We start from the raw sequence: 25640 nt of genomic DNA, 5'->3' as shown, positions 1-25640 counted from the left end.
TAAAAAAAAAAAAAAAAAAAAAAAAAAAAAAAAAAAAAANAAAAAAAAAAAAAGAAAAAAAAAAGAAATAGGAATCAGAGAGTAATAGAAATGCAATTAATAAAATGTATATTAATCACTACTCTGTATTCATTAATTATAATAAATATCATTCTTAATTCATTATTCTCTTTAATCATTGTTGTAAAAATTATTATTATTAGTTGAGTAATTTTTAAATTATTTTTAAATAATATTCATAGTGTTATTTCAACTCATTTTTATATTATTTGCTTATCACAAAGATATTTCTATGTTGTCATTTAAAAATATTGTTCATTAAATATTATTCTATGGAACACAAAAATAAATATCATTTAGAAATATTAACTTTTCTAATTATATATAAATTTCACTTCAAAATGATTAATTAAATATAATTAACATGGTCATAGATAAAAATGAAAGATAACAAAGAAAAAAGAATCATCTGTGAAGAAACATCATCTGTTATTTTCTCGAAAACGAGGTATTTAGTACAGTAGAGGAATTTCTCTGTCTATAACATCGTACTACTATTTTAATGATATGAGCTGGAAACATGTAATGCGCAATACCTGCATAATAATGATCGACGTCACTTGATTACGTGAGTTGATAATAATCTCGTATTTCAAGATAAAGAAATCTTCTTTCATAATTTTACAGTATTCCATCATTTTATTTTCAATCACTTTTATATAATAATCCAATCTTTATTAATAGATTATTATGTCTTGAAGATAAGAAAAATATTATATATAAATATTTATCGTCAATGTTCATTTGTTTTTTTAATATCTAGAAATAAAAAGCAAAAACAGCATAAATATTTACTTAATATTCTATAATAATATTCTATAATATTCTATAAGATTATGTAGAGCTGAAAAGTTTGAAAGAGAAATATATATAAATTGAATTTAATAATTTTTACCAAAAATTTTTTATGGATTACAGAAAAATAAAAAGGTAAAAAGAAAGCAACATGTTTTAGTAAACGAGTGAAAACAAATAGTCGGATAAAAGTGATTCAGAAAGAAAAAGAAATGTGAAGAGGGTGTGATGAGAAGGGGTGAAATACACTCTTACACGTTGGCCCCATCTGAATCATCACTGCACGCGAATGGCTTCATTCATACGCGAATTTAAAATACGTTCACGAAGCAAAGTTACGATCTATATCCTCCCTCAATCGATCATTACACACAACCGATTCTTTTTCCAATTATAGATTTTTAAAATTTATATATTTGAAAATATTCTAAAATTTAATTAATATAAAAATTAAATAAAATTACAAATATTTATTATATATACAATTTAAAATTAGAAAAACTAATATAAAACTTGAAAAATATATATATAGTTATATATAGTTAATATTAATATGATATAAAAATTAAAAGAAAATATCTTAATTATAATAAATATCTTAATAAACATTTTTACTATTATCGATCATTTTAAAAATTTACATCATCATTATTATGGAAATTTAAAATTTAATCCCAAAAAAACTTAATAATATTAAAAATTAAAAATTTTTTTTAAATTTCTACAAATTCACAACGTTTTGATTTATAAATTATGTATAAGTTATAATATGAAAATTAAATAATTGCACTACAAAATTCTTGAACATAAGATGACAATTTCTTTTCTTTTTTTTTAGAATAATTAACTATTTAATAATTAGAAATGTACAGAAAATATAATGGAAAATAATATTCAATATATATTAAAATGATCGACAACAGCAATGGTTTATTTAATAACACCTACGAAAAGGAAAGTATTTACCCACGTATCTCATCTGGAAGACATTACGACAGCAGGTCACAAATACCAATCTTATGTCCCTTGTTAATTAAACATGACATATAGAAGTGAGATAAGTCATGATATCTGGCAAAATCGCGATTTTTAACTAATATAAAGATGATACATTTGTTTGGACTATTGAATGTTTTATAAATTTGAAGATTTTAATTATAAAAAACATTCTGGATGTAGATGTTTGATATGGATCCCTTGTTTCTCAAAGATCTTTTGATTCTGTATCAAAATTGTTTTGAAACTTAATTTTTTCGTATATCGATAATTTAATCGCTATACATATAATAACTTTTTATATATAAATAATTAAATAATTAATAATTACTTATAAGACACAGTGATGAATAATGAAAGATTCTTCTTCTCGTTTGCGATTTTCTAATGTTTCTTCGTGAGTGTATCAGTGTTTTTCATAAAATATAGTTCTATTTGCTGGAGAACTTACAACGAACAGTTTCCAGAGAAGCATAATATGTACCAGATGTTTACTGTTTGACTTGGTCACTGTGCAAATACGAAGTTCCTTCATCCAACTTCCAGATAATATATCTTGAATTTATCTATAGAAATTTGTAACATTAACTATCTCTTTAAAGATAGAGAATTCAAAGAAATATATAAATATAGAAAAGATGTGAATAATACACGAAAATATTATGTAAATATTAAATAATATATATATAATGATGAGAAATATTACAAGTTAAAAATTAATCCTTTCATTCCTAAGTTTAAAATATTCGTCCCTGAAGGGATGTAATTACGAGGAGGTAATGGAGAAACAGATATCATACGAATCGTCAATGCCAATACACAGACAGATTCGAGGAATGTGAAGGGAAATCAATAGCTCGAACTTCTCCGACTCAGTGACACAGAATATTAATTCTATTGGTTTATATACAAAAGGGTTAATCAGTACAAGAAAATCCAAAGAAATAAAATAAAATATGATTACTTATATAACAAAATGCCATTCAATCTGACATTGTTTATATTTTTGATTAGATTACTATCTTTCAGATCCATTTGCAAAATATAGATTCTAATATTTTAATTTTAATATATTATGTTTAAATCATGTCATAAAAAATTGAACTTCAAAGTTCTTCATCGATGAAGAACGTCATAGAATTTTTAAGTAGAAAATAAAAAATGGAAAATTGCATATTAATTATAACTTTTAAATGTTTCTCGAGAAGAATCTTCAAGTTCTTACAATCGAATGTGATGAATTTAACTTGCACATTAATCGTATAATCAAAGTTGTGATAGGTAGATATTAAGTTAACGCACTATATATCGTATCTTGCAAGTACACTTTAAACAGATGGTTCTCAATCTATATACCTGAAAAAAATGCATTAATGTCATAATAATCATAATAGCCAATTTAAGAAACATAAAAAATAAAAGAATATTAAAAATTTTTTATTATTTAAAAATTACTATACCGTAGAACGAAATATTGAAGAAATAAATGGAAGAATAAAAAAAAAATCAAGTGTTGAAGAAAAACCAAGTGATGAATCCAATAAAAAAGAAGATAGGTCGGCTATGTGGCACCGATTATTGGGAATCTGAAAAATTGGGTCACATTTTGTTCATAGTATGTATTAAGAATTTCCTATGAATGTCGACTCCATCCAATTCTGTATCGGGATCAATTTTCATTCTTTCCATTCTTTGTGCGCTTGAAACTATTCTATATTGAATACAAAATAATCAAATTTATATAAATTTTAAAAATTTTAAAAATTAAAATGATAATGCTAATGATATATTCTTGTTTCTTAATGAATTTTAATATTGACTAAACTTCATCCAAATTAAATACGAAATTCTTTATTCTATTCCATCCACGTATATCTTCTACTTTTATCTTCATTCATTATTCCAAAACGTAATACACAATTTTAAAATCTGTAACTACAAAAGAAAAATCATTAATAAAAGATTAATCGTTATCAATTTATCAAATATAAGATTCATTTTAATCACCTAGTTGATTAAATTTCATCTAAATTCAGCTAAAGCGATCAGAGGGGCATTGAAAACCGCTGTACACGACCGAAGGCGGCGGCGTTGCAGCTCGCTGGCGGCGCGCGCGAGTAGAGAGAGCTACTACTACCGAGTAGTGTGTAAAAGGCGAGGTTCATTCATGCGCCGCCGGCCCAGTAAGGTGGGGTGGCTATTGATCGTCGAGCGTATATCGCGTACACCGGTGCATTGCACCCGTTCGCCTCGTCCTAGAAATTTTTACCCCAAACTCTTCCGTGCTGCCTCTCTCTATACCGCGCCTATCTCGATATCATCGCTTCGTTCTTCATCCTTTCGCCGATTTTCTAACCGGATCTTCGTCTACGCCGATTTCTACCTGCCTTCTGGGACCAAATAATCAGCCCTATTCGGCTAGAAATCAATAAACTTCCCGGGAGACTCTTTTGAAGCTTTCTAGTATTTCGAAGAGGACTGATTTTTATATGGTGCAAGATAAAGATAATGATGAATAATTTTTAATTTATATAATTAATTACATAATGGATGATATTCGAAAAAAGCAAGAAATTATTTTGAATTTACTGTATTATTTGTATATATCTATTATTCTATACATATTTATATATATCTATATACATAATTAAATAAATTATATATAATTGATTTTTTAATTTAGTTTTTAATCATCGAATTATTATATATTTCATAATATCAATTCACATAGCTTTCAATTTTTTTATGTAATATAATTTAACAGAATAATGATTTCCACTCAGCAATATTTCTCAGAAATCAATAAAAAATACAAAGAAACGAATAAAAAAAAGCAGCAACTCCAAAAGGGAATGAGAATTCCCAGGAATCGCAAAACTATTTCACCCCTGAATTTTTTCTCAGCGGAGAGTCGAGACGGCCTAATCGCCTTTTTCGCCTCTACGTTCTCCGTTCTCTCTCTTTCTTTACTCCCTTTTGCACCCTAACTTCCGCTGCACGCGCCTGCAGTTTTTTGCAACCTCCTGGACAGCATTACGCGCCGAAAGTACGAGCGGGTCAGTTTTTTCTTCGCTCAATCGTGGAGTGTACATATCTATGTGCATGTGCATGTGCATAAGTATAGGAGTAAGTACAAAGAGAGAGAAAAAAGGAACAAGAAGAAAATGAAAAAAAAAAAAGACAGAGAAAAAAGGTTCCACCCTCGAAAGTTTCTACCTTAGGCTTCTCTCTAGCCTTTTCTGTGCTAGACAGGACAAAACTTTCCGCAGTATTACAAATGAAACGGTCTTTATGTCGCGTTGCCGCAGCTTCGAGATCGCTCCAAACATGCTTGGCAGCGAACCCTTTCTTCCGGACAATGTTCCACCAGGATCGTTCCAAATAATGTTGTAATATTCCGACAAAACTGGCACTGATTTGTGGATAAATACACTGATGATAATGCAATCCCGTTCAAGATTGTATAGGTTGAAGATTCGATTAACCCTTATAATTGTTCCTTAAATGAATATTGATATTGATCTTCATTCTGTTTATTGATTTTTAAAAATCATCATAATCTTAATATAAAAAAGAAATGTCCGTTAATTACTCTTTTATTTTGGATTAAATAACTGGCTTCATTATTCAAACAAAATATCAAAAATTTGATCATATATTTGTTTCTTTAATTGTTCAATTCTTATTTTTCTCTTTCTATTAAAATTAATTAAAAATATATTAAAATATAAAATAAAATAAAATAAATAATAATAAATTAATACCATACATTCAACTATAATGAATTTTCTTCGATACATCAGGCTGATTTTCGGAATAGAAGAGGAGATCATTGATCACCATAAAGAAGATATTCGTGTATTTCGATGCAGTTTAAAAACCTAAGAGGAAAAAAAGAATTAGTAAGAAAATCACGGAAGGATAGAAGGATAGAAAAATCACGTAATATGAGCCGAGTGACTCTGCCCTTCGTACTCCAATTGCTCTGAGGTAACTTGTAATCCGGACACATTACATCACTATATCCACGCCCAATCTCCATATGAGTAGAACGCAATGCACCGCCAACAAATGTAAAATCTATCTCATAATAAAACGAATATATTAAAATAATTGATTTTATTTGAAATAATAAATCATATCCTATTTAAATATTGAATTATATTATAAATTATATATTGAATTCAATTATTTTAAATAATTTTTTTAGCAACTTTTAAAATAAAATAAAAAAATTTCACAAATAATTTTTTAAAGATTAAGGAAAAGAAAATATTCTGTTTATTTAAAATAGCAGAAAGAGAAATTTAGGTTCAAAGCCAGATCTCTTAGTTAAGAAAGGTCTGAAATACATGCGAATCAATTAGCAAACATGTTTTACGAGGTTTGTTGCTGGAGGTGTTCGATTTTCTCTTGCTAATCAACTCGAAGCGACGATACTGAAGAATTCGAGTTGTTAGCTACCACTTAACAACCTGATACTCAACACCTTTCAATTCGACGATGAAAAAGAAGAAGGGAAAACCAATGTAGCTGATGTAGGTTTTCAATCATTACACTGATCGTCCTCATTTAATCGATTTAATCGATACAAAAAAATGATTGCTTCTTGAAAACAAAATAAAAAAAATTATTTACAATTTAAGTTTCATAAGAATACTATAACAATATTATTTTGCAGTATTTTCAACTTAAAAAAGAAAAAGAGATGTAGATATTAAAGATATTAAAAATTCAATTTAATTTAATCTGTCTGATTCACATTAAGAGTCTGAATTAACTAAAATTGGTATTAAAATTGTTCGTCTACAGTGATCTAAATTAAAATGACATATGTATTTAAAGAATGATGAGCATTTATATATATATCATTAATAACTCTTATATTAAAAAGAATTTTTTTTATTCCTTGATGATAAAATTTTATATATAAAATATAAGTATATTTTTTTATTTTAAATGAAATTTAATTAAATTTAACTATTTGATATATATTATATTCGTTTGTGAAATTTGTAAATTAATTAATGAAATAATATAGAATTAATTAATATAAAATCAACGAAAAATAATATATGAAAAAAAATAAAATATATTTTCAAGATATTTACTACTATATTTCTAAGTATATATATATATATATATATGTTTCAATGTCATTTGCCATATACGATGAAAGAATCGATAATCTGTTCGAACGTGCACTCGATACATTGCACATTGAAGTAATAATGTGAAATTAATGACGAGACAAGTGACTGACCGCAATTGCAATACACAAGGAACAATTTCTCATTATGAAAAGAGAATTCTTTGCTTTTATGTACTTTATATCATTCAAAAATTAAACAAAACTTCGATCCATCTCAAGAATAACTCAGATTCCCTCCTGTAGAAAATAATTAATTTTCCTATCGATCTCCTGATCGATTTCATCTTTCACGTATTTTCTTCTACATTTTATCCTTATTTATAGAACTTCATCTAAAAAGAAATTAAACGCTAATTAAAATAGATCAGAAGGTATTCTAATAAAAATGTATTATACTTTAACCTATTAAAAATATGATAAATTTAAAAAGAAAACTTTAACATGAAAAGAAAAAGAAATTTTCTATTATTGTTCAATTATAAGTATTATTAAGAAAATAAAAATAAATCAACAAACTTAACAAAAACTTAAAAACGAAATGATTTAGTTCTATATAACTGAATTAATATTATTAATCTTAAACATCACAAGTTACAAATTATCAACATTATTTCAATGATCAAATTCGATCTTATTACATCATATATTTGATATTATTATTATATCAATATATCTGATAATTTCAATAAATTGCAATGATCAAAATTAATCCATTGCTACTGGTTTTGTACCGATGGCATTGTTAATTTATCGGCAGCGTTTTGCTGTTTCATTGCTAATCGCAATTAATTACAAACTCTGAGAGACCTCGCTGAACTATGACCCGTTAGCTTAGACGAGATTTCATTATAATCACTAGTAACCCTATTATTCTTCTGGTACACGCCCGCAAACACTAATTTAATGTCATTTGTAATCGAAGTCGCTTCTTTCCATTTCCTTCTTTTTTTCTTTTTCTTCTTTCTCTCACAAATTTACTTGTAAATGAGAATAGTTAATGAAACTATAACGAAAGTAGGTCATCGTAGGTTCGTTTTTTTCTCCAGCTCTCATTTATTATCCGTTCTCATTTCATTTTTGCCCTTTGTCTCAGGAATAAGTGCCATTGGGTCGTACAGGAAACGAAATTCTGCCATGAAAAAATACGAAAGGATTTTCAGAAGACTCGACAATATCGAATTCGATACATGCAAATATAATAAAATCATCATAAATTTGTCAAAAATCTCTGCATTTTTTAATTCAATTGAGAAAAAATTCTGTAACTTTTTTCTTTTTTTCAATCTAAAATTAAAATTTTATTAATAAAAATCAGCGAATTTTTTTTTTATTATATAATATATGTAATAAATAAATGATTATTATTAATAAATGATTTTTTCTCTACGTACGAAGATCACCGCAATAAAAAAGTACAATGTAGTTTCACTTTTATCAATTAAATTTTCCAAAAAATGATTTGTTTCTATTTTTATTTATTTATCAGTAAAATTGATTTTCAATTATACGATTTATTAAAGGCACCCCGTATAACATGTCGGCGTGTACATAAAAGCCAATCGGGCGACGGATGGATCGATATGGCTGTCGGTTTCTCCCTTATTTCATGAATATATCGATGCTCCACATTGTATTTCTTCTCCTTATGTATTATATTCTCATATTAGACTCTCCATATGATGATTTTTCAAGAAAGAAAAAAAAAAAAAAATAAACGAGATTAAAAAAATGTGATCTCTGTGATCAAATATTTTTCCAGAAATAAATCTTTTAATATATTTTAAATTTATCTTAAATTTAAAATTGAATTCTGATTTTCTTCTAAAATTAGAATAAAAAAATCTAAAATTAGAATAAAAAAATATTGAAAAACACGGCCTATCTAAAATACAATTTTTCAATATTCGATGATATAAAAATTGTATAATTGTGAGTCACATTTCATGCAAAAGTTTTGATGAATAATATCTTCAGTGATAATTTCTAAAAATCAATATTTGAATATTATCATACGATATTGAAATCAAATTTTGGATTGGATTATCATGGACAAAAATCATATTATTTATCAATGGCTTAATAAATTATGGATTAAAATATCACGATATTAGAAAATATATGATTAACATGAAAAAATTTCGGCATATTCCATATTGTATAGAATTTTCTATGCAACATTATCACTTCAATGAGCACTTATCGAGATACGGAAAAGTTAGCAATGATAAGAATTCTTTATATCATTATCATCAAGCGCCTAGAAAATACTATAATTCCTCTTTCTACGATATTTCATATTTCATATTCTATTCTATTATATTTAATATAAAATTAATGTCAAACTTCTGATTTTTAAATATTGATTAAAATATATATGATAAAATTTTGATATTATAATAAAAAAAGAAATACAATAATATTATAAAATACAAATGACATTCAACGAACAAAGATTAAATTAAATGATAAAGTCAGTATATTTTCAAAGCTACCTCTGGCAAGATAATGCGCTGTCGAAGTCAATACAGCTTATACAGATTTTTATTGGATCTTGCCAAACTCTGCAGAAAGTTGTCACGTTTCATCCGCAGCAAAAATTCGATAAATAATTGTCAAGAAATTTTCTTCTGGATGTATGTTTAAAAAATTTATATTTTTTTTTTATTTTTCTTATTTAATATTATAACTTCGACAAATATATTTATTATAATAAAATTGCTTACAAAATCGCTATATCATAACAGAATTTTCAATTTCCTATATTATTATTATATTTTCTATATTATATTATATAATTATATTATATAATTATATTATATCATCCTATATTATATTTCATTTAAAAAGAAGCTAATATGACAAGATTTTTATTTTTAAATTTATTCCACAAATATAGAAAAGATTTTATGAGAGAAATAGGTGAATAAGACAGTATTGCAAGCACTTATATATACCACCTACGACTTTATATCGAGATCTATGTGCATTTCCGGCGGTTTACCGTTACGTGCATATACAGCTAGGAATTGGACTATAAAATAGATAATATTGCTTCTTCAGATATGCATCAAATTTTATATTTGATTATAGAAAAAGAATTCTTTGACAAATAAAACGACTATTTACAAATTTTTCGTTAGAATCATAAAAAAAATAAATTATAACAAGAAACATCTCATAAGGAAGAAATGAAAAATAATAAATACAAGGAAATTATTAAAATTATTATATCTATTTTAATAATTTACTGATAAATAGCAAAATTATACTATTATATATAAAGAAACATTCATAGAATTCAGCTTTAAGAATATCAATTATTCGAACTTTTTTCTAATTTTTTTTAAGCTATGCAGAAAGAAATGGACAATTCCTATGTATATACACCAGTCAAGGAAATTAATATTGCAATCAGTAACTGCATAATATATGATATAATTATGATATATATATATATATATATATATATATATGATATATGATATATATTAGGTCCTTAATCATATTCTAAGAAATATGAAATTCCCGTGTGTTAGTCTTTTATTTAAATGATTAATTCATTTTTCTTTTTTTATGCATAATTTTTAGATTTTTATTTTCAAATAATCGATATTTTTGTTTATCTGATTGATATCTTTATTTAATATTTAATATCCAGAATATTTATTTTTTTTATTTATATATTTATTTTTTCAATTTTTTCAATTAAAAATCATTTTATTTTTTACTTTTCTGTAAAAATAATAAAGTTAAGTTAAGTAATAGTTAAGTTAAGTAAAAATAAATAAGTTTGAATATATAACATTATAAAAAATTTTATTATTTTACATAATTAAAATTATATTATATCAACAATTTAATTTGATTTTAATCGACTTAATCTAATATCTCATTTTTCAATGTAATATATATATTTTATATACATACATATATTCTATAGATGAATGTTATGTGTAATTAAATGCAATAACTAATAGTTATTCTTTTGTGAGAAAAAGAATTTCGATAATAGATAAGAAGAATAGTAAGAATCAATTCATACGAAACAATTAAAATTATTTTCATATATTACCTTCATTTATAATCGTAAATCGAAATAAATTATATGTAGATATATACTGATATAATAAATAACTTTGAATTAATAAACTAAATAATTATAGTACTATGTTTCACTATATGAAAATTCTACCATAATAAAAATATTATAAAAATATTATATTAAAAAAATAAAATACAATGCTTTGATTTTTAATATATGATTTATACTTGGAATACTTCAAAAAAGAAAATGAATTGTTATTTATATAACAACGTATGATGAAATGTAGAAAATTAAAAAAAATTATATACAATTCCTTAATCATATTCTAGATAATTTTAGCTTAATCAAAATTTCTTTAATTATAGTTAAAAATTCAAAATTCGGACTTAATGGATAATTCAAATTCAATTTCTATACTTTCAAGATAACAATAATAAAATAAAACTTTATTTAAATTCTAATCTATTCTATCTATCTTTTTTTTTCTATTTTTCTATAACGTGTTAATTGTTAAACGTTTCTAATCTTTATATAAAACCTTCGGTAATTACAGATCTATGATCGATCTCGTGCAATTAGAAAAATACCAATGACGCTCTTATAAATATTTCATAATAGAAAATATATTATTGTTAAGTTTATTGAAAAGATTTGTGAAGGAATATATTACATGAACGAAAATCTTAACTAATGGAATAAATAATTTTTCTAAATAATTTTTATGATAAAAAAAATTTGACTTTATCTTCAGATACAAATATTGATCTATACTTCCCTTTAATCAAGTAACAAATTCAATATGCTGATTCAACTCTATTGAAATTAAACCAAATAACCTGTTTTATATATATATCATTGATATTATATATAATATCAAAATTGCTTCAATCATTATATATTTGCTAAAAAAAAGTTTTATTAATATACTACGATTCAAATCATAATTTTATTAATTGATACACTTAAAATATCATAAAGAATTATACATGAATTTTAACATATGTAATCACCCACGTGCATTTATAATCTGCCTTCTTTTATGACATCATTAAATTATTCTTTATCTAGGTTGAGCAATAGAACGAAGAAATGGAAACGGGTAATAAATGCTTGTATACATGTTAAGATCAAGAAATCACATGATATAATAATAAATTAATAATAAAGATGATAATGATAAATATTGTTGTTTCAAATAATAAAATTGTCTTTATCAAAATAAAATGAAATTCAATTTACCTTGAAATAGTAATTATAATATTAAAGAATAAAATTGCATCACATAATCTAAAAGTAATATATATAAATAATCATAAATAATCATATATATAAACAATCATAATCTATATAAAATTGTAAAGAAAATATATTTTTCATAAATCAGATCTTTAATCATTTTTGTTATAATTATATGTAATATTTTATATTAATATAGCACGATTTTTTCGATTCAAGACACATTTCAATCATTTATTCTGGCACAACTTATATATAGAATAAGTAATCATAATTTAACAATTCATAGATCAAACATACTAACTACAATTAATAATTTATCAATCAATTTAATTCTTTTTAGAAATAATTAAAATGTTAAGATATAAATCGATTAGCAATACAAATAAAAAAATAAATATAATTAATCCTTAAATAATGCAATATATTCAGTTATGTATAAATCTCTTTAAAAAAAAAAATTTAAATCTCTTTAAATCTCTTGAAAAAAATCGGACCAATCATATAATTATTTTAAATTAATTCATTATTCTTTATTATACATATAATCCATAAATCATAAATGAATTATATCATGAATGTTATTATTTACTTGCTATAAAAATTTTTAATAATTTCATTGTATATTAAAAAATTATAAAGAATTATCTTATGTCATGGATTTCAATCACTTAATCAATAAATAAATAATATATATATGAATATAATAAACATATATTACATATTTAAGAATCAACTATATTTTAAATTATTAAGATATACCTGAGGAATATTAGCGTTCAATTGACGATTCAATGAATCCCGTTCTTTCTCGACCTCCTGCAAACGTGCTTCCGTTTCCTGCAACCGTTCCTGGTTTTCGCGTAATGATTCCACCAGTTTGTCTCTTTCGTCAAGCATTGATACCATCAATTGCTCGAAGTTCGCATCTTCACCGGAATATTGCGAACTTCGTTGGCTAATGCTGTCCTCCGCAATAGTCGGCATCACGTCACACATCATATTCCACATTTTGTGTATCCTACTATTTTTTCACCCTCCAGCACACTGAAACTTCACTTTAAATATACACGCAAATAAGAAATAAGAAACAAAATGAGAAACAAACACGCGCGACGGATATAATATGGACACTCGCGTGCGCGCCAGTGACAACGAAAGCCACCTATCGCTTTCGATATGTATATATATATATATATATATATATATATATGTACCTTTTAATTTGTCTCGAACTTTTTAATTAATCATTTTCTTAGTCAGTTTCATTGTTTGGATGTGTTTTCTCTCTCTTCCTTTCTGTCTTTGATTTGTTTGTTTTGAAATTTTCTAATTCTTCTTAAAAATTTGTAATTTTTTTTTCTTTCAATCACACTTTTATATAATAATTCTAACAATATCTATGCGCCGAAATTCTGATAATGTTATCTTCTTTAAAGAGTATACTGCTTAACCAGAAGAAATACTAAAATCCTGAAGTTTAGCTTCTCGTAATTTTTACTCTGTGAAGAATGGAGATCGTTCTTTTTTTATATTTGGTTAACTGATACTTATTGGCAGAAACATTGCTTGAATAATCTCTTAACAGTTCCAAGTTCAACATTACTTGCTCGGTCACTTTCTCATGATTCAAATTCATATCTCATTTTCAGCATTGGACAATACATTCTTAGCAGCTATTAAATATTGTTTACGGAAGGGAATCAATCGATGTGTCGTTGTGAAGGATCATACGCAGTTAAGACATAGTCATAGGCAACGAGAATATTTTCCTTAAAAAAAATTAATCAATTCGTAATAAGAGGAAGATTTGATACCCAATATATAAATAGTTTCACTATAAATATATATACGATTGTTAGATAGCTAAGTTAGTTTTGACAGATCACAAATAGGATCAGTGAACATACACTATATTACGCACTCTTGGATCTCTTATACGTTGATTATACGCGCGTATTTCTCATTTTCCATTTCACTTTTTATCAGAAACATAAACTAATATTCAATCGAAATAATCGACACAAAGATAATATTCACAATACACTCTTCTGGAACCGGGCAGATGAGTCTGACATTCGTGAAATATCCGTGAATAGTATAAGAATGATCACTGGACAGGCCACCGTTTACTTTTCACTTCGATTTTATTTAGACAAGATTTCATCCTATCTATTGAATGTTTGTAACACAAGTAAATTATGAACAGAAAAAATTTCAGGGAAGATATATATCGAGGGGAGTTCAGAACACCGCTTATTTTGCCTCGCCGACTATTTCACAATTTATTATCACCATCGGAAACTCGGCCAACGGAATGATTCCGATCGTACGTATAAGTTATACACGAGGCGCAAGTCAGCGTGCAACAATCGGCATTTCGATGGCATTATCGCGGAAAAGCCGAGTACTGACACACCTACAGTTCGTTCCTACCGCCCAGCCTCTATGCTACTCCATTTCCGATACCGGCGGCCATTTTGCACCGTGACGTCAACCTTCCCCGAAGGTGCGTCCGACTCCGCCCGAATGTCGTACGATTTTCTTTAGCCGTGTTTGCAAACTGCGACGAGATCGATGATCACTTGTAGCGCTACAATTTCAGAATTTTATAGAAGCGCGGGACAATTAAATTAATTTCTTGAATTTCAAATATGTATAATTTGTATTAAATAGATTCTATTTAATTATTAAAATATTAAAAAATAGTAACTATTAAAAAGTCTAAAAAGTCCTTAGACATTTATTTAAATCAATCTATAAATATATATTATAAATATCGAAATATACAGGACATTTAAACCAAAATTTTTTATTTTTAATACTTGAATCTATTTTTTAATAAATAAAAAAATGTATTGCTAAAAAAGATCGTTATATTTTAAAATTTAATTTCTAATGAATTTTAAAATTTATAGAAACATTTATTTTTTAAATAAGATTGATTGTAACTTAATATGATAATTTTGATCGACTTAAAAAGAAAAAATCGGAGAGACTTAATTTTCCAGAAGATGGAGACTGCGCTACAGAGTAGGATGCTGGATAATCAATACCGACCTTCGTGTCGAATGCTGGACCAAGTTATACAATTAAAAGAGATAGAGGCAAGCATCATGAAAACAGTAACACACACTTGTACGCCAGAAGCTACGGGTAAGTAGTCATAGCTTCAATTCAAAATATCTTTCAAAAATAGAACTTACATCACTCCTAATAAAATGTTAAAAGATCTCTATACTTTTTTGTTAAAAGAAAAAAATAGTTTAAATAATTAATTATAAATATTTCAATTTTTTAAATTCTAAGTATCTTTTTAAATATTATTTTTAATGAATAATAAAAAAAATGCATTTCTTTTTAATTATCAATAATCTTTTTTTTTCAAAATATATTCAAAATGGAAAGTTTTTATTTTCTCCAAAACACTTTTTTGTTTTACATTTAAATGATGCTTTTGAACATCTCTATTTCTTGGAATTACACTTTATTCGTCCAAGTTGTAGATCTACCTGGAGGCGATTCAATCGAAGATATCGCTGAATCAGTGGATGAACTGCGTGAGAAATTAGCGAATATGAAAAGACTGATGGAAGAGCGAAAAGGCACCACCCTGGGCGAAATTAGCGCAAGAAAAAGAAAAGAGACCTCGGATATCATAGATGGTCATTTTTTATCTTGGATATTTGGCTCGGCATTGATCGTCATCTTGAGTGTTAGTTTTTATGCATTTTACAATCTTTACCATGCAGTTCTGAAAAAATTTCCATCACATCATACAGAATTATAAAGAAATGGTAATTTTTATTTTTGAAAATATATTTCAATTTTTTTCAATAATTTTTAATTATCATAATAATTTGCAGAATGGACAAATCTCTATAACAAATTTTAATCAATTTTATGAATAACAAATTGTGCTGATGTTCGCTTTGAATGTATTCTATTGCATTCAATAGAAGACGAACTAAAAATATGTCCAGAAATCTCAAACTTCTTGCATGATTTTCAAGAAGTATGTATAAATAGTTTTGTTTTATATTTAAAAAAGTGTCCCATGAGATAATATAATGAGACGTGTGAAATAGCAGAAGAAATTAGAAAAAATTAAAAGAATAAACAGCAAGGTTCCTTTCGCGTGCACTTAACAAGCTCAACGAACATTTTATAGTATTCTTTCCATAAAAGATAGTATTCTTTCCATAAAAGATAGTCTTTCTTTTATGTTTATTACAATTTTTTAAGGAACTTTCTATGCTCACAAAAAAAATTTCGAAAAAACTATTACGTTATACATCGGAAAAGGAGCAAGTGCCTTAAAATCTCTATTTGTTTTAATATGTTCGCATGAATGTACAATTCTATGAAAAAAAAGGCACTCAAAATAAATAATTTAAACTCTTTTCATTTTTAAGATGAAAAAAATATCTTGAATGAAAAAAATATATTATCTACTTATTCCTTACTTATTTTTATTTTTAATCTCCTACAAATTAATACATTTCAAAAATAAGGTCTCATAGTATTTTTTTTTTTATTCTTTTTTTCTGATTTTATATGCGAAAATTCTATTATTTTTAAATATTGTATTATTTTTTTACCATTTACATTTGATATCATGCAATATTTAAAGTTTAAATGATAAACTTCATATTTTATACTAACCTGTTTTGTCTTAAGAAAAAATCATTTTCAAGATATTTAGATTTACAAATATTAATTGAAATTATTATTTTGATAAATTACTAATTGATTATTACTTATTAATTGATTATTAATCAATAAAAATAATATTTTGCACTTTGTTTTTGCTTTTGTTTTTGCTTTCTATATAAGAAATAATTTATATGAATAATCGAAATTCATAAAACTCGAATTAAATTTTTGTTTCAATATTAATTTTTACCATGCATTTGAAAGTAAAAAACTTTCATATCGATTATTTACTCAAATGTACATATTGTGAATAATAAATAAACATTACAACTCAATCAAAAACAACTATTCTGACAACTATTCGATATTAAATCGATGTTCGATAAAGTAGTATTTGATAATGTCTTCTTAATTATTTGTTCTAATTTTCTTTCTTTAATATGAAAAACAATACTGTGAACATTTAATAAAAAATTAATTATTATGCATACAAGAAGACGATAAAATTTTTTATGGTAAAATGAAATAACTCACACGAGGATGTCTTGATTTCTCAATACTCGAAGCTACAAACATTTAAAAAATCAATTAAAATAATAAAAAGCAAATTTTAAACAAAATAGAAAACTTTATAATAACGTACAGAATAATATTTTTTTATTCTCCAATTCTTTAGAGAAACTATTCAGCATTTTTTGATAGTCTTCTTGTTGCTGTAATTATATTATGAATTATTTTTTATATTTTATATTGTATCGTCAACTTTAAAGCAATCAAAGCATTACCTTTAATACTTCACTTCGAAGAGCTTCTCGTCGAATTGATAAACTTGAAATTTGATTTTGTAACATTCTTACCTATCAAATATAATCATAATATTATAATTTCTTTTATTTCTTTTTTTTCAATAATTATATTATATTATATTATTACGCCAACCTCATCTTCAGTCTTCCGAATATCTTTTTTCAAATCAATCATTAACGAGCGATATCGATCTCGACAAGAAGATGTTTTATTTTCCAAATCAGTCAATACTTTTTCTGCATCTTTTATTTCACATTGCGATTTTTGTAACTATGTGCATAGCAAAACTAATTATATTTCTTTTAGAAAAACTTAATAAAAGATGTGTATAAAAAAACAAATTAATTTCTTACCACATGTTCTTTCTCCGTAAGTTTTTCCGTTAATATTTCCAATTTATCATCTACGCTATCGCGACTCTGAAATAATCAACATGTCATTTGTAGAAATCGAAAATATAAAAAAAATCGATAACTATGGTTAAGAAAAATATACAATATAATACATTAATATGTATATATCATTAATATGTATATAATTTTTTAATAATAAATTTTAATTAAAAATAATTTTTTTAAATTACTGACTTCGATTGGGAATTCTTCTTCCACAATTGTATCTTGAGGTACAATCTAAGAAACGTAATAATGTATAATTTACATATTGTAGAATACATAAATCAAAATATTATAAAAAAGAAAAAATTATATTATTAAACTTACACATTTTTTCAATTCTTCTGTTTGAGCGTTATACTTTGTCATAAACAACATTATTGGTTAACATAAAGTATTGTCGATTACAATAAAAGAAAAAAATTCTTACCATAACCAGAAGAAAAGTGACAACGCAATAGATAATGAAGATAAAAATACACGTTATTTTAAAGATGCAGATTGCGAAAAGTATGAACCACATTATAAAGAATTTTGTAGTAATAATTATTCCTAATAAAAATAATTAGTAAAAGTATACAAATAACAATTAGAAACGCTTGAATTTATGATAAAAACGATATTAATAAAAACCGAAGATCTAACATCGTTCCCATTTTGAATGATCACTTTATCGAAGAGATTTGAGAATCGAAATCTATCGAAATTTAAATATTTCGATTTATCGTTAAAAAAGTTTTAGCGCGCATTTATAATTATATTAAATATTTAAATGTATCCAAAATTAAATTCAATAATATTTTAAATTAAATAATTTCAAACAAATCAATCTTGCAATTATATTAAAATATTATTTATATTAAAATAATGAAAAAATAACTAATACAAAAAATAATTTTTATTTTCTTCAAAATTCTTAATAATTATAAAATATCAAAATATTATATAAAATTCCTTAATTTTTATTTTTAAATGATAATTTAGATTAATTAACAAAATCATTATTCTTATTAAAAACTTTAATATAAAGAGAACATCCGGACAGTCAACATATTTTAGAATTCTAATTTCTACAATTTATTTAGAAAAGTAAATAAAAATCATAGTTATTATTTTTCATATTATTTAATGCTGCAACACGCAAATTCAAAATGTTTTCACATTACAACTTTGCAAAAAATAGTTTTAAAAACTTATAGAAATTATTTAAATAATATAACCTATAAAAATGAAACATTTAAATCTAATCAAATCGATAAAAATAAAAATAAAAAATTTAATCATGATTCTCATACATTACAACAATTTCCATTTCATACAACAATATTACCTTCGCAATCACAAATTATTATAGCAGGTGCAGGAATTGTGGCTAATTCAGTTGCTTATCATCTTGTTATTAATGGATGGAATGATATACTCATTCTGGAACAAAATAGGTACAATTTATTTATATGAAATGAAGTAATTAATAAATAAATATAAATATCTTAAAATAATGCTATAGATTTCTTTATTTGTCATATTATATATTTTATATAATTAAATTATATATATGAATAATTTTGTTTTGAAAAATTATTAATATTCTAATTATTTTACTTAAAAATTATTTATTATAATATCTATTAATTAAAATATTTCATGCTATAGAATTGGAAGTGGAACTTCTCATTTTGGCTCTGGTACACTTGGTCTTTTTAAACCAATATCACATAGAAATTTAATTTCTTATAGTATTAAATTATATCAACAATTACAAGAAATGGGATATGATATAGGTTTAAAACAATGTGGAAGTATATATTTAGCTCAAACCAAAGATAGAATGATAGCTTTAAAAAGAAGAATGGCTTATAATATACCCACAGGTTTACATTGTGAAGTAAGATTTATAATATATAACTTTATTATATATAATATATTTATTATATATAATATATATAACTTTAAAATTAGAATTTAAAAACTTTTAATGAATAAAAATATATAGATTTTAGAAAGAGAACAATTAAAACAATTATATCCATATTTACATATTGAAGATATTGAAGGAGCAATTTGGGTTCCTGAAGATGCAGTAGCCAATTCTAGTGCAGTTTGTAATGCTTTAGCTAAATTAGCAAAAATTGGAGGAGCAAAATATATTGAAAATTGTCATATAGAAGAAATTTATACTGAAAATGAAACCATAAAAAGTATCAAAACTCAATATGGAATAATATCTTGTGAATACTTTATTAATTGTGCAGGAATGGTAATATAAATATCAAATTTTAAAAATATAAAATAACTTTAATCTTATTTTTTAGACAAATTCTTTCTTATTTTTGAAATTTAGTGGGCACGAGAATTAGGATTAAAATGCAATCCACCAGTTAAAATTCCAGCATATCCTGCTGAACATTTTTATGCAATTGCTTCTCCTTTTTCTTCTAATATAGCTCTACCATGTATACGAGATTATGATTCATACTCATATATAAGAGAATGGCAAGGTATTTAAGATATTAATATATCTTATTTAATTTGTACAAATGTGTACAATCTTTATAATAAATAATTAGATTTATAAATTTATAGGAGGTTTATTAATTGGTTGGTTTGAACCAGAATCAAAACCTGCATTTGAGAATGGTATTGTACCTATAAAAAATTGGAAAAATCACCTTACAATTGATATTTCACATTGGAAACCTTTATGGGATAAAATAGTACATAGATTGCCATTTTTAAAAAATATACAACCAAAAGTATATAACTATCCAGATAATTTTACACCAGATGGTAGATGGATATTAGGAGAAAGTCCAGAAGTAAAAAATTATTTTGTTGCTGTTGGCATGAATGGAAATTCATTGCAAGGTAAAATATAGCAAATTTTTAAACACTTTTTAAATTTTTTAAATCTTTCAATTACTAAAATTTTCTTATATCTTATTATCTTAGGAGCAGGAGGAATAGGTAAAGAAGTTGCTGAATGTTTAATAAATGGTGAATCTACACAAGAATTACTTCCTTTTAGTGTACAACGATTTTTAAATTTACATAGCAGTAAACAATACTTACAACAAAGAACAAAAGAAATTGTTGGAAGAAATTATGCAATTTTGTATCCTCATCAATGTGAATATAAATATGCTCGAAAATTGCGTTGTTCGCCATTGTATTCTGTTCTTGAAGAAAGAGGTGCAATTTTCGGTGTCAAAATGGCTTATGAACGTCCCCTTTATTTTAATTCAACTTATAGAAGTGAGAAATTAATTTTCATATTTCATTTACTAATATTTATTTAGTTTAAATTCACAAATAAAAAAATAAATTTCATTAACAGAAGGGCAAAAGAAACCAATTATGCCACCAGGAAGTTTTTATAAACCTCAATTTTTTGACTTTATGAAAGAAGAATTTTTAGCATGCAAAGAAGGGGTGGGAATAATAGATATGAGTTCATTTTCAAAAATCGAAATTAAAGTATATATTTAAATTATGTTATATTATTTATAAAATATATTTCATTATTTATTATAATTGTATTTTTGTAGTCTAGTCGTAATGAAGTTGTAAAATATCTTCAACAATTATGTTCTAATGATACAAACATACCAGTTGGTAGTATAGTACATACAGGAATGCAAAATGAAAGAGGAGGATATGAAAATGATTGTATTTTAGTAAGACAAGCTGAAAATAGTTATTTTATGGTTTCACCTACATCGCAACAAACACGTATTTATCAATGGATGTACAGGTAAAAAAATAATAGAAATCATAATGTAATTAATAATATAATTTAAATAAAATTATATATAAATTATTTATTTATTATAGACATTTACCAGCTGATCATTCAGTAGGTCTTAATGATGTAACTTCAAAATATACTGTTATTAATTTAGTAGGACCTAAAGCAGCAGGACTGCTTTCAGAATTATCTAATTCTGATATTCATCTTTCTCCCTTTACATATAAAGTAAATATTTTCATTTATTTTTACTAATTATTTCATTAACATTAGATAGATTTATATATATATGTGTAAATATTAATTTCATATAATTAACAGAATATAAATGTAGCCTATGCTTCTGATGTAATGGTAATGTCATTTACACACACTGGTGAATCAGGTTATTGTTTATATATACCATCAGAATATGCACTTCATGTATATTCTAAATTAATGGAAGTAGGTAAAGATTATGGAGCACGAGATGTAGGTGTACTCACACAACGTTTTATGAGGATAGAAAGATTTATTCCATTTTGGGCTGAAGAATTGACACCTTTTGTTACACCATATGAAGCTGGAAATGGATACAGTGTAAAATTAGATGTAAGTACATAAAATTTATTTATATATTTTTATTATTAAAAGGCAAAATATTTCATTAATTAACAATTCATAATAGAAAGATTATTTTATTGGCAAATTTGCTTTACAACATCAAAAAGAACAAGGTGTATCAAAACGATTAGTATTATTTATTGTTAATGAATTAGATATTAATAAGAATGTATGGCCATGGGGTGGTGAACCAGTTTATCGAAATAATGAATTTGTAGGAACTGTTACATCAGCTGGGTAAATATTATATATAATTAAAAATAAAATATATATTTGTAATTATTATATTTTTTTTAATTAATAATAATAATTGATTAATAATCTAATTTTATAGATATGGTTTTGCTACTGAAAAACATATCTGTCTTGGTTTTATCAGTGTTCCTAAATCAAGATATGTACAAACTAATGCAAATATTGTTACAACAGACTTTATAATGGAATCCAAAAGTCATTACGAAATTGATATTGCTGGAACTAGATTTCCTGTTAAACCACACATTCATCCATTACCCATACCGACACTAAATAATAAATTAAACAAAAAATATATTCCTACACCCATTATAGCATATGAGAATGAAATTCTTTGATAATAATTTTTTATTTAATTGAAACTTTAATCATTGAATTATGAATTAAAATAAAAGAAAATAAATTTTTAAGTTTTCAAAGACTGTTTTTTTAATAAATTTAAGTATATCTATAAAGTAAAATATAAGTATATCTATATTTATAAAATTATTCAAATTATGAAATATATGTTGCATTTTAATGCATCCGTCATTCTAAACTATTTTATTTAAATTCTTACTTATATTTATGAAAGCTATTAATATATTAATTCAATATCATAAAAAAAATATAGTTATTTATAATTTTATAATTATTATTTTATAATGTTTTTAAAACATTGCAAAAATTATAATGATTTTTTGATTTATAAATATATTTTACATATTTTAAAAATATGTAACTATATTTGTTTCACTTGATTACATTATACAGTATATTACAGTATATTTTGAATGAATTTATTTATGACAGATACATTTATACAAGTTTAAAAAGCCATACAATTTAAATAATGCCATATTTCAAAATATGTTATACATATATACATTAAAATAATATTCAAATATTAAAAAGCAATTATATATCTTATGACTTAATTTTCAGTATATAAAATTTATAAGTTTGTATTTTTCATTACATATTTTTAATTACATGTATACAATCTATAGCAATTATAATTATATATGCAAATTATAAATTTATCTGATATAATTAATTTACTGCAACAATAAAATATATTGCTTAAATATAAGTATTTGTATTGTTATAACATTTTAAGCTTTCTTATAAGAAAATTTTTATATCTAAAAAGCAAAAAACCTATTATGAAGATTTAATTATTATTTTAATTAATCATTTTAACAGTGCATAAAAAATACTGTTACTAATATTAGGATAATTGTATGAATCCAAAAAATGTATTGACGTACACTGTTCTGATTTTCAATTGTAGATACTTAATTTTAACTATTAGTTTCTTACAAAATTTATTTTTACAAATATTTTAATACCATCTTATGATGCCCATGCTTCTAGTTCTTTTAAATCTTCATCCTCTTCAGGTTTAGCTTCTATAAATATAAACAATATTTTAGTTTAAAGATTATTATAATATATATACATATACATTGAAATTTTTACTTGTGCGAGTCCTAGTTGGGGCAGTTGGAATAGCAGTAGCTGGAACATTTGGTAATTCATCAGTAGGTTCAATACCAAGTAATTCTTTATCTAGTTGTTCTTGTTCAAGTTCTTCTAATTCTTTTTCTAATTCTTCTTCATCTACATCTTGTCCAAATGCTACAGGATTAGAGATTGCATCAGAAATTTCTCTTGCTACATCTTGTTGTTCAGCTATATCATCCATCATATCATGTACTTGATCAACATCCCTAAAGAATAATTTTAATAAATATTTTTAATAAAGAAAATTTTAATAAATTATTTATTTAATTTTACATTAATGAATTAATTAACATTATTATAAGACTGAATATTAATTCTTACATATGTTGATGAACAGATTTTAATGCATCTGCTGCATTTTTCATTGTCGTAAGTACAGCAGTATTAGTATTCGCACATTCAAGTGCTTCTCTTTGACTTTCAATTGTAGTGAGTGTACCATCAATTTGTTGCAATTGTTTTTCATAACGTTTCTTTCTTTTAAGGGCTTGAATTGCAGCTGTAAAGCATGTTTCTTTGTTGTATTCATTCTAATATATCACTAAAGTTAAAATCACTCAGAATAAACAACTTATAATAATATTATAATTTATAATTCAATATAAATTTTTTAATTTAATAAATTTGTAAATGAAATATTTTTTAAAACATTTTAAAATATTAATAATTATAGTATATAATATGCATAAATGAACATTGAATACGGAACAAAGAAACGTCATAATGACAAACTATTTTAATCATTGAAAATTGTCGATTGTTGATATAAATGATTGCTAAATAAAAAAATTTAATCATAGATACCTCTTTTATTTTTTGTTCCATGTTTCTTAGCAGTTTGAATTTCAATTTCTATTTTATTTTCAAGGAAATCTTGTTTTTTTATCAACATATCCTCCGTTTCCCGTAATTTTTGTATTGCATCGGCTGTTGACAAAGGCGCCGATTCTTTTTTACCACCGAATACTTTACTAAAGAAACTCATTTTGTAAATAAATCTAATTCAAATTTAAATTATAATCACACTTTTAAAAATATAATAAACACCATATACTTTAAGCAGAATTAACAGCACTCTGCATTAATCACATACTACTGCCATATTTTTTTTGGCACTGATATGTATTATGACTCATCGCTAAGTTACTATAAAATTCCTATACATTCAAATTATTAAAAGGAATGTCTAAATTTTTTTAAATTTATAATAATAAATATAAATAAAATATATGAATAAAACTATAATGAAAATAATTAAAAAAAATTAATTGAATATTATTATATGAATTGTTTAAATAATAAATTTAGATTCAAAATTAATTTTTTTAATTTTTTATATATATAAAATCGTGTTTTATTTTTAGGAAAAAGAACATAATAAATTTAAAA

General features: G+C 24.4%; 5 protein-coding genes and 1 long non-coding RNA gene across 23 annotated transcripts in view; 2 read left to right on the top strand and 4 right to left on the bottom strand.

Moving 5' to 3' along the window:
• Window positions 1-14823, bottom strand: part of LOC122711312 (liprin-alpha-1) — a 30010-nt gene extending 15187 nt beyond the window's left edge. For 5 of the 10 annotated variants that reach the window (XM_043929943.1, XM_043929947.1, XM_043929951.1 and 2 more), the window contains exon 1: window positions 13047-14822. In XM_043929943.1, coding sequence (XP_043785878.1) covers window positions 13047-13295 — 249 coding nt within the window. In that variant the 5' untranslated portion in view covers window positions 13296-14822. Of the gene's footprint in view, window positions 1-596; window positions 719-13046 lie in introns of those variants that run through there. The other 5 variants (XM_043929944.1, XM_043929945.1, XM_043929950.1 and 2 more) reach the window with 5 other exon arrangements.
• On the bottom strand, window positions 1796-4321 carry LOC122711314. Its single transcript, XR_006346082.1, has 5 exons — window positions 3859-4321; window positions 3312-3786; window positions 3077-3207; window positions 2183-2417; window positions 1796-2076 (listed from the first exon to the last, which is right to left on the bottom strand). It is a non-coding gene; the product is annotated as an uncharacterized LOC122711314 (long non-coding RNA).
• A 411-nt stretch (window positions 14824-15234) lies between the features above and the next one.
• On the top strand, window positions 15235-16733 carry LOC122711058. The gene is made up of 3 exons (XM_043929455.1): window positions 15235-15440; window positions 15791-16081; window positions 16151-16733. Exons 1-2 carry the CDS (start codon window positions 15242-15244, stop codon window positions 16072-16074), a joined length of 483 nt encoding a protein of 160 aa, XP_043785390.1. The 5' UTR covers window positions 15235-15241; the 3' UTR covers window positions 16075-16081; window positions 16151-16733.
• Window positions 16734-17105: 372 nt separating this feature from the next.
• LOC122711057 lies at window positions 17106-18781 on the bottom strand. 2 transcript variants are annotated; one of them, XM_043929453.1, is made up of 9 exons: window positions 18573-18781; window positions 18470-18502; window positions 18335-18379; window positions 18101-18166; window positions 17880-18017; window positions 17726-17797; window positions 17584-17653; window positions 17475-17506; window positions 17106-17393 (listed from the first exon to the last, which is right to left on the bottom strand). In XM_043929453.1, the coding sequence occupies exons 1-9, from the start codon at window positions 18663-18665 to the stop codon at window positions 17376-17378; spliced, it is 567 nt and encodes a 188-aa protein (XP_043785388.1). In that variant the 5' UTR covers window positions 18666-18781; the 3' UTR covers window positions 17106-17375. The 2 variants fall into 2 exon arrangements, with proteins under 2 accessions (XP_043785388.1, XP_043785387.1); XM_043929452.1 differs by having other exon boundaries at window positions 17106-17506.
• Window positions 18782-19194: 413 nt separating this feature from the next.
• Window positions 19195-23283, top strand: LOC122710995 (pyruvate dehydrogenase phosphatase regulatory subunit, mitochondrial-like). 6 transcript variants are annotated; one of them, XM_043929324.1, is made up of 13 exons: window positions 19195-19231; window positions 19497-19581; window positions 19796-20027; window positions 20136-20399; window positions 20484-20640; window positions 20726-21007; window positions 21092-21394; window positions 21477-21616; window positions 21688-21893; window positions 21974-22115; window positions 22209-22478; window positions 22555-22727; window positions 22825-23283. In XM_043929324.1, the coding sequence occupies exons 3-13, from the start codon at window positions 19908-19910 to the stop codon at window positions 23081-23083; spliced, it is 2316 nt and encodes a 771-aa protein (XP_043785259.1). In that variant the 5' UTR covers window positions 19195-19231; window positions 19497-19581; window positions 19796-19907; the 3' UTR covers window positions 23084-23283. The 6 variants fall into 6 exon arrangements, 5 of the variants coding, with proteins under 5 accessions (XP_043785259.1, XP_043785255.1, XP_043785258.1 ...); XR_006346037.1 differs by lacking the exon at window positions 19195-19231 and having other exon boundaries at window positions 19271-19581; window positions 22559-22727; window positions 22825-22891; XM_043929320.1 differs by lacking the exon at window positions 19195-19231 and having other exon boundaries at window positions 19271-19581.
• LOC122710998 (charged multivesicular body protein 4b) lies at window positions 19451-25352 on the bottom strand. Of its 3 annotated transcripts, XR_006346038.1 has the most exons (6): window positions 25056-25352; window positions 24573-24750; window positions 24207-24457; window positions 24077-24136; window positions 22373-22449; window positions 19451-19567 (listed from the first exon to the last, which is right to left on the bottom strand). XR_006346038.1 is itself a non-coding variant. In XM_043929329.1 (5 exons), exons 1-4 carry the CDS (start codon window positions 25234-25236, stop codon window positions 24081-24083), a joined length of 666 nt encoding a protein of 221 aa, XP_043785264.1. In that variant the 5' UTR covers window positions 25237-25352; the 3' UTR covers window positions 22323-22449; window positions 24077-24080. The 3 variants fall into 3 exon arrangements, 2 of the variants coding, with proteins under 2 accessions (XP_043785264.1, XP_043785263.1); XM_043929329.1 differs by lacking the exon at window positions 19451-19567 and having other exon boundaries at window positions 22323-22449; XM_043929328.1 differs by lacking the exons at window positions 19451-19567; window positions 22373-22449 and having other exon boundaries at window positions 23810-24136.
• Window positions 25353-25640: the final 288 nt, after the last annotated feature.

Source organism: Apis laboriosa, unplaced genomic scaffold, assembly GCF_014066325.1.
Source record: "Apis laboriosa isolate Shangri-la unplaced genomic scaffold, ASM1406632v1 scaffold16_cov148, whole genome shotgun sequence".
NCBI classification, from domain to species: domain Eukaryota; kingdom Metazoa; phylum Arthropoda; class Insecta; order Hymenoptera; family Apidae; genus Apis; species Apis laboriosa.
This window is presented reverse-complemented; position numbering and strand designations above follow the sequence as displayed.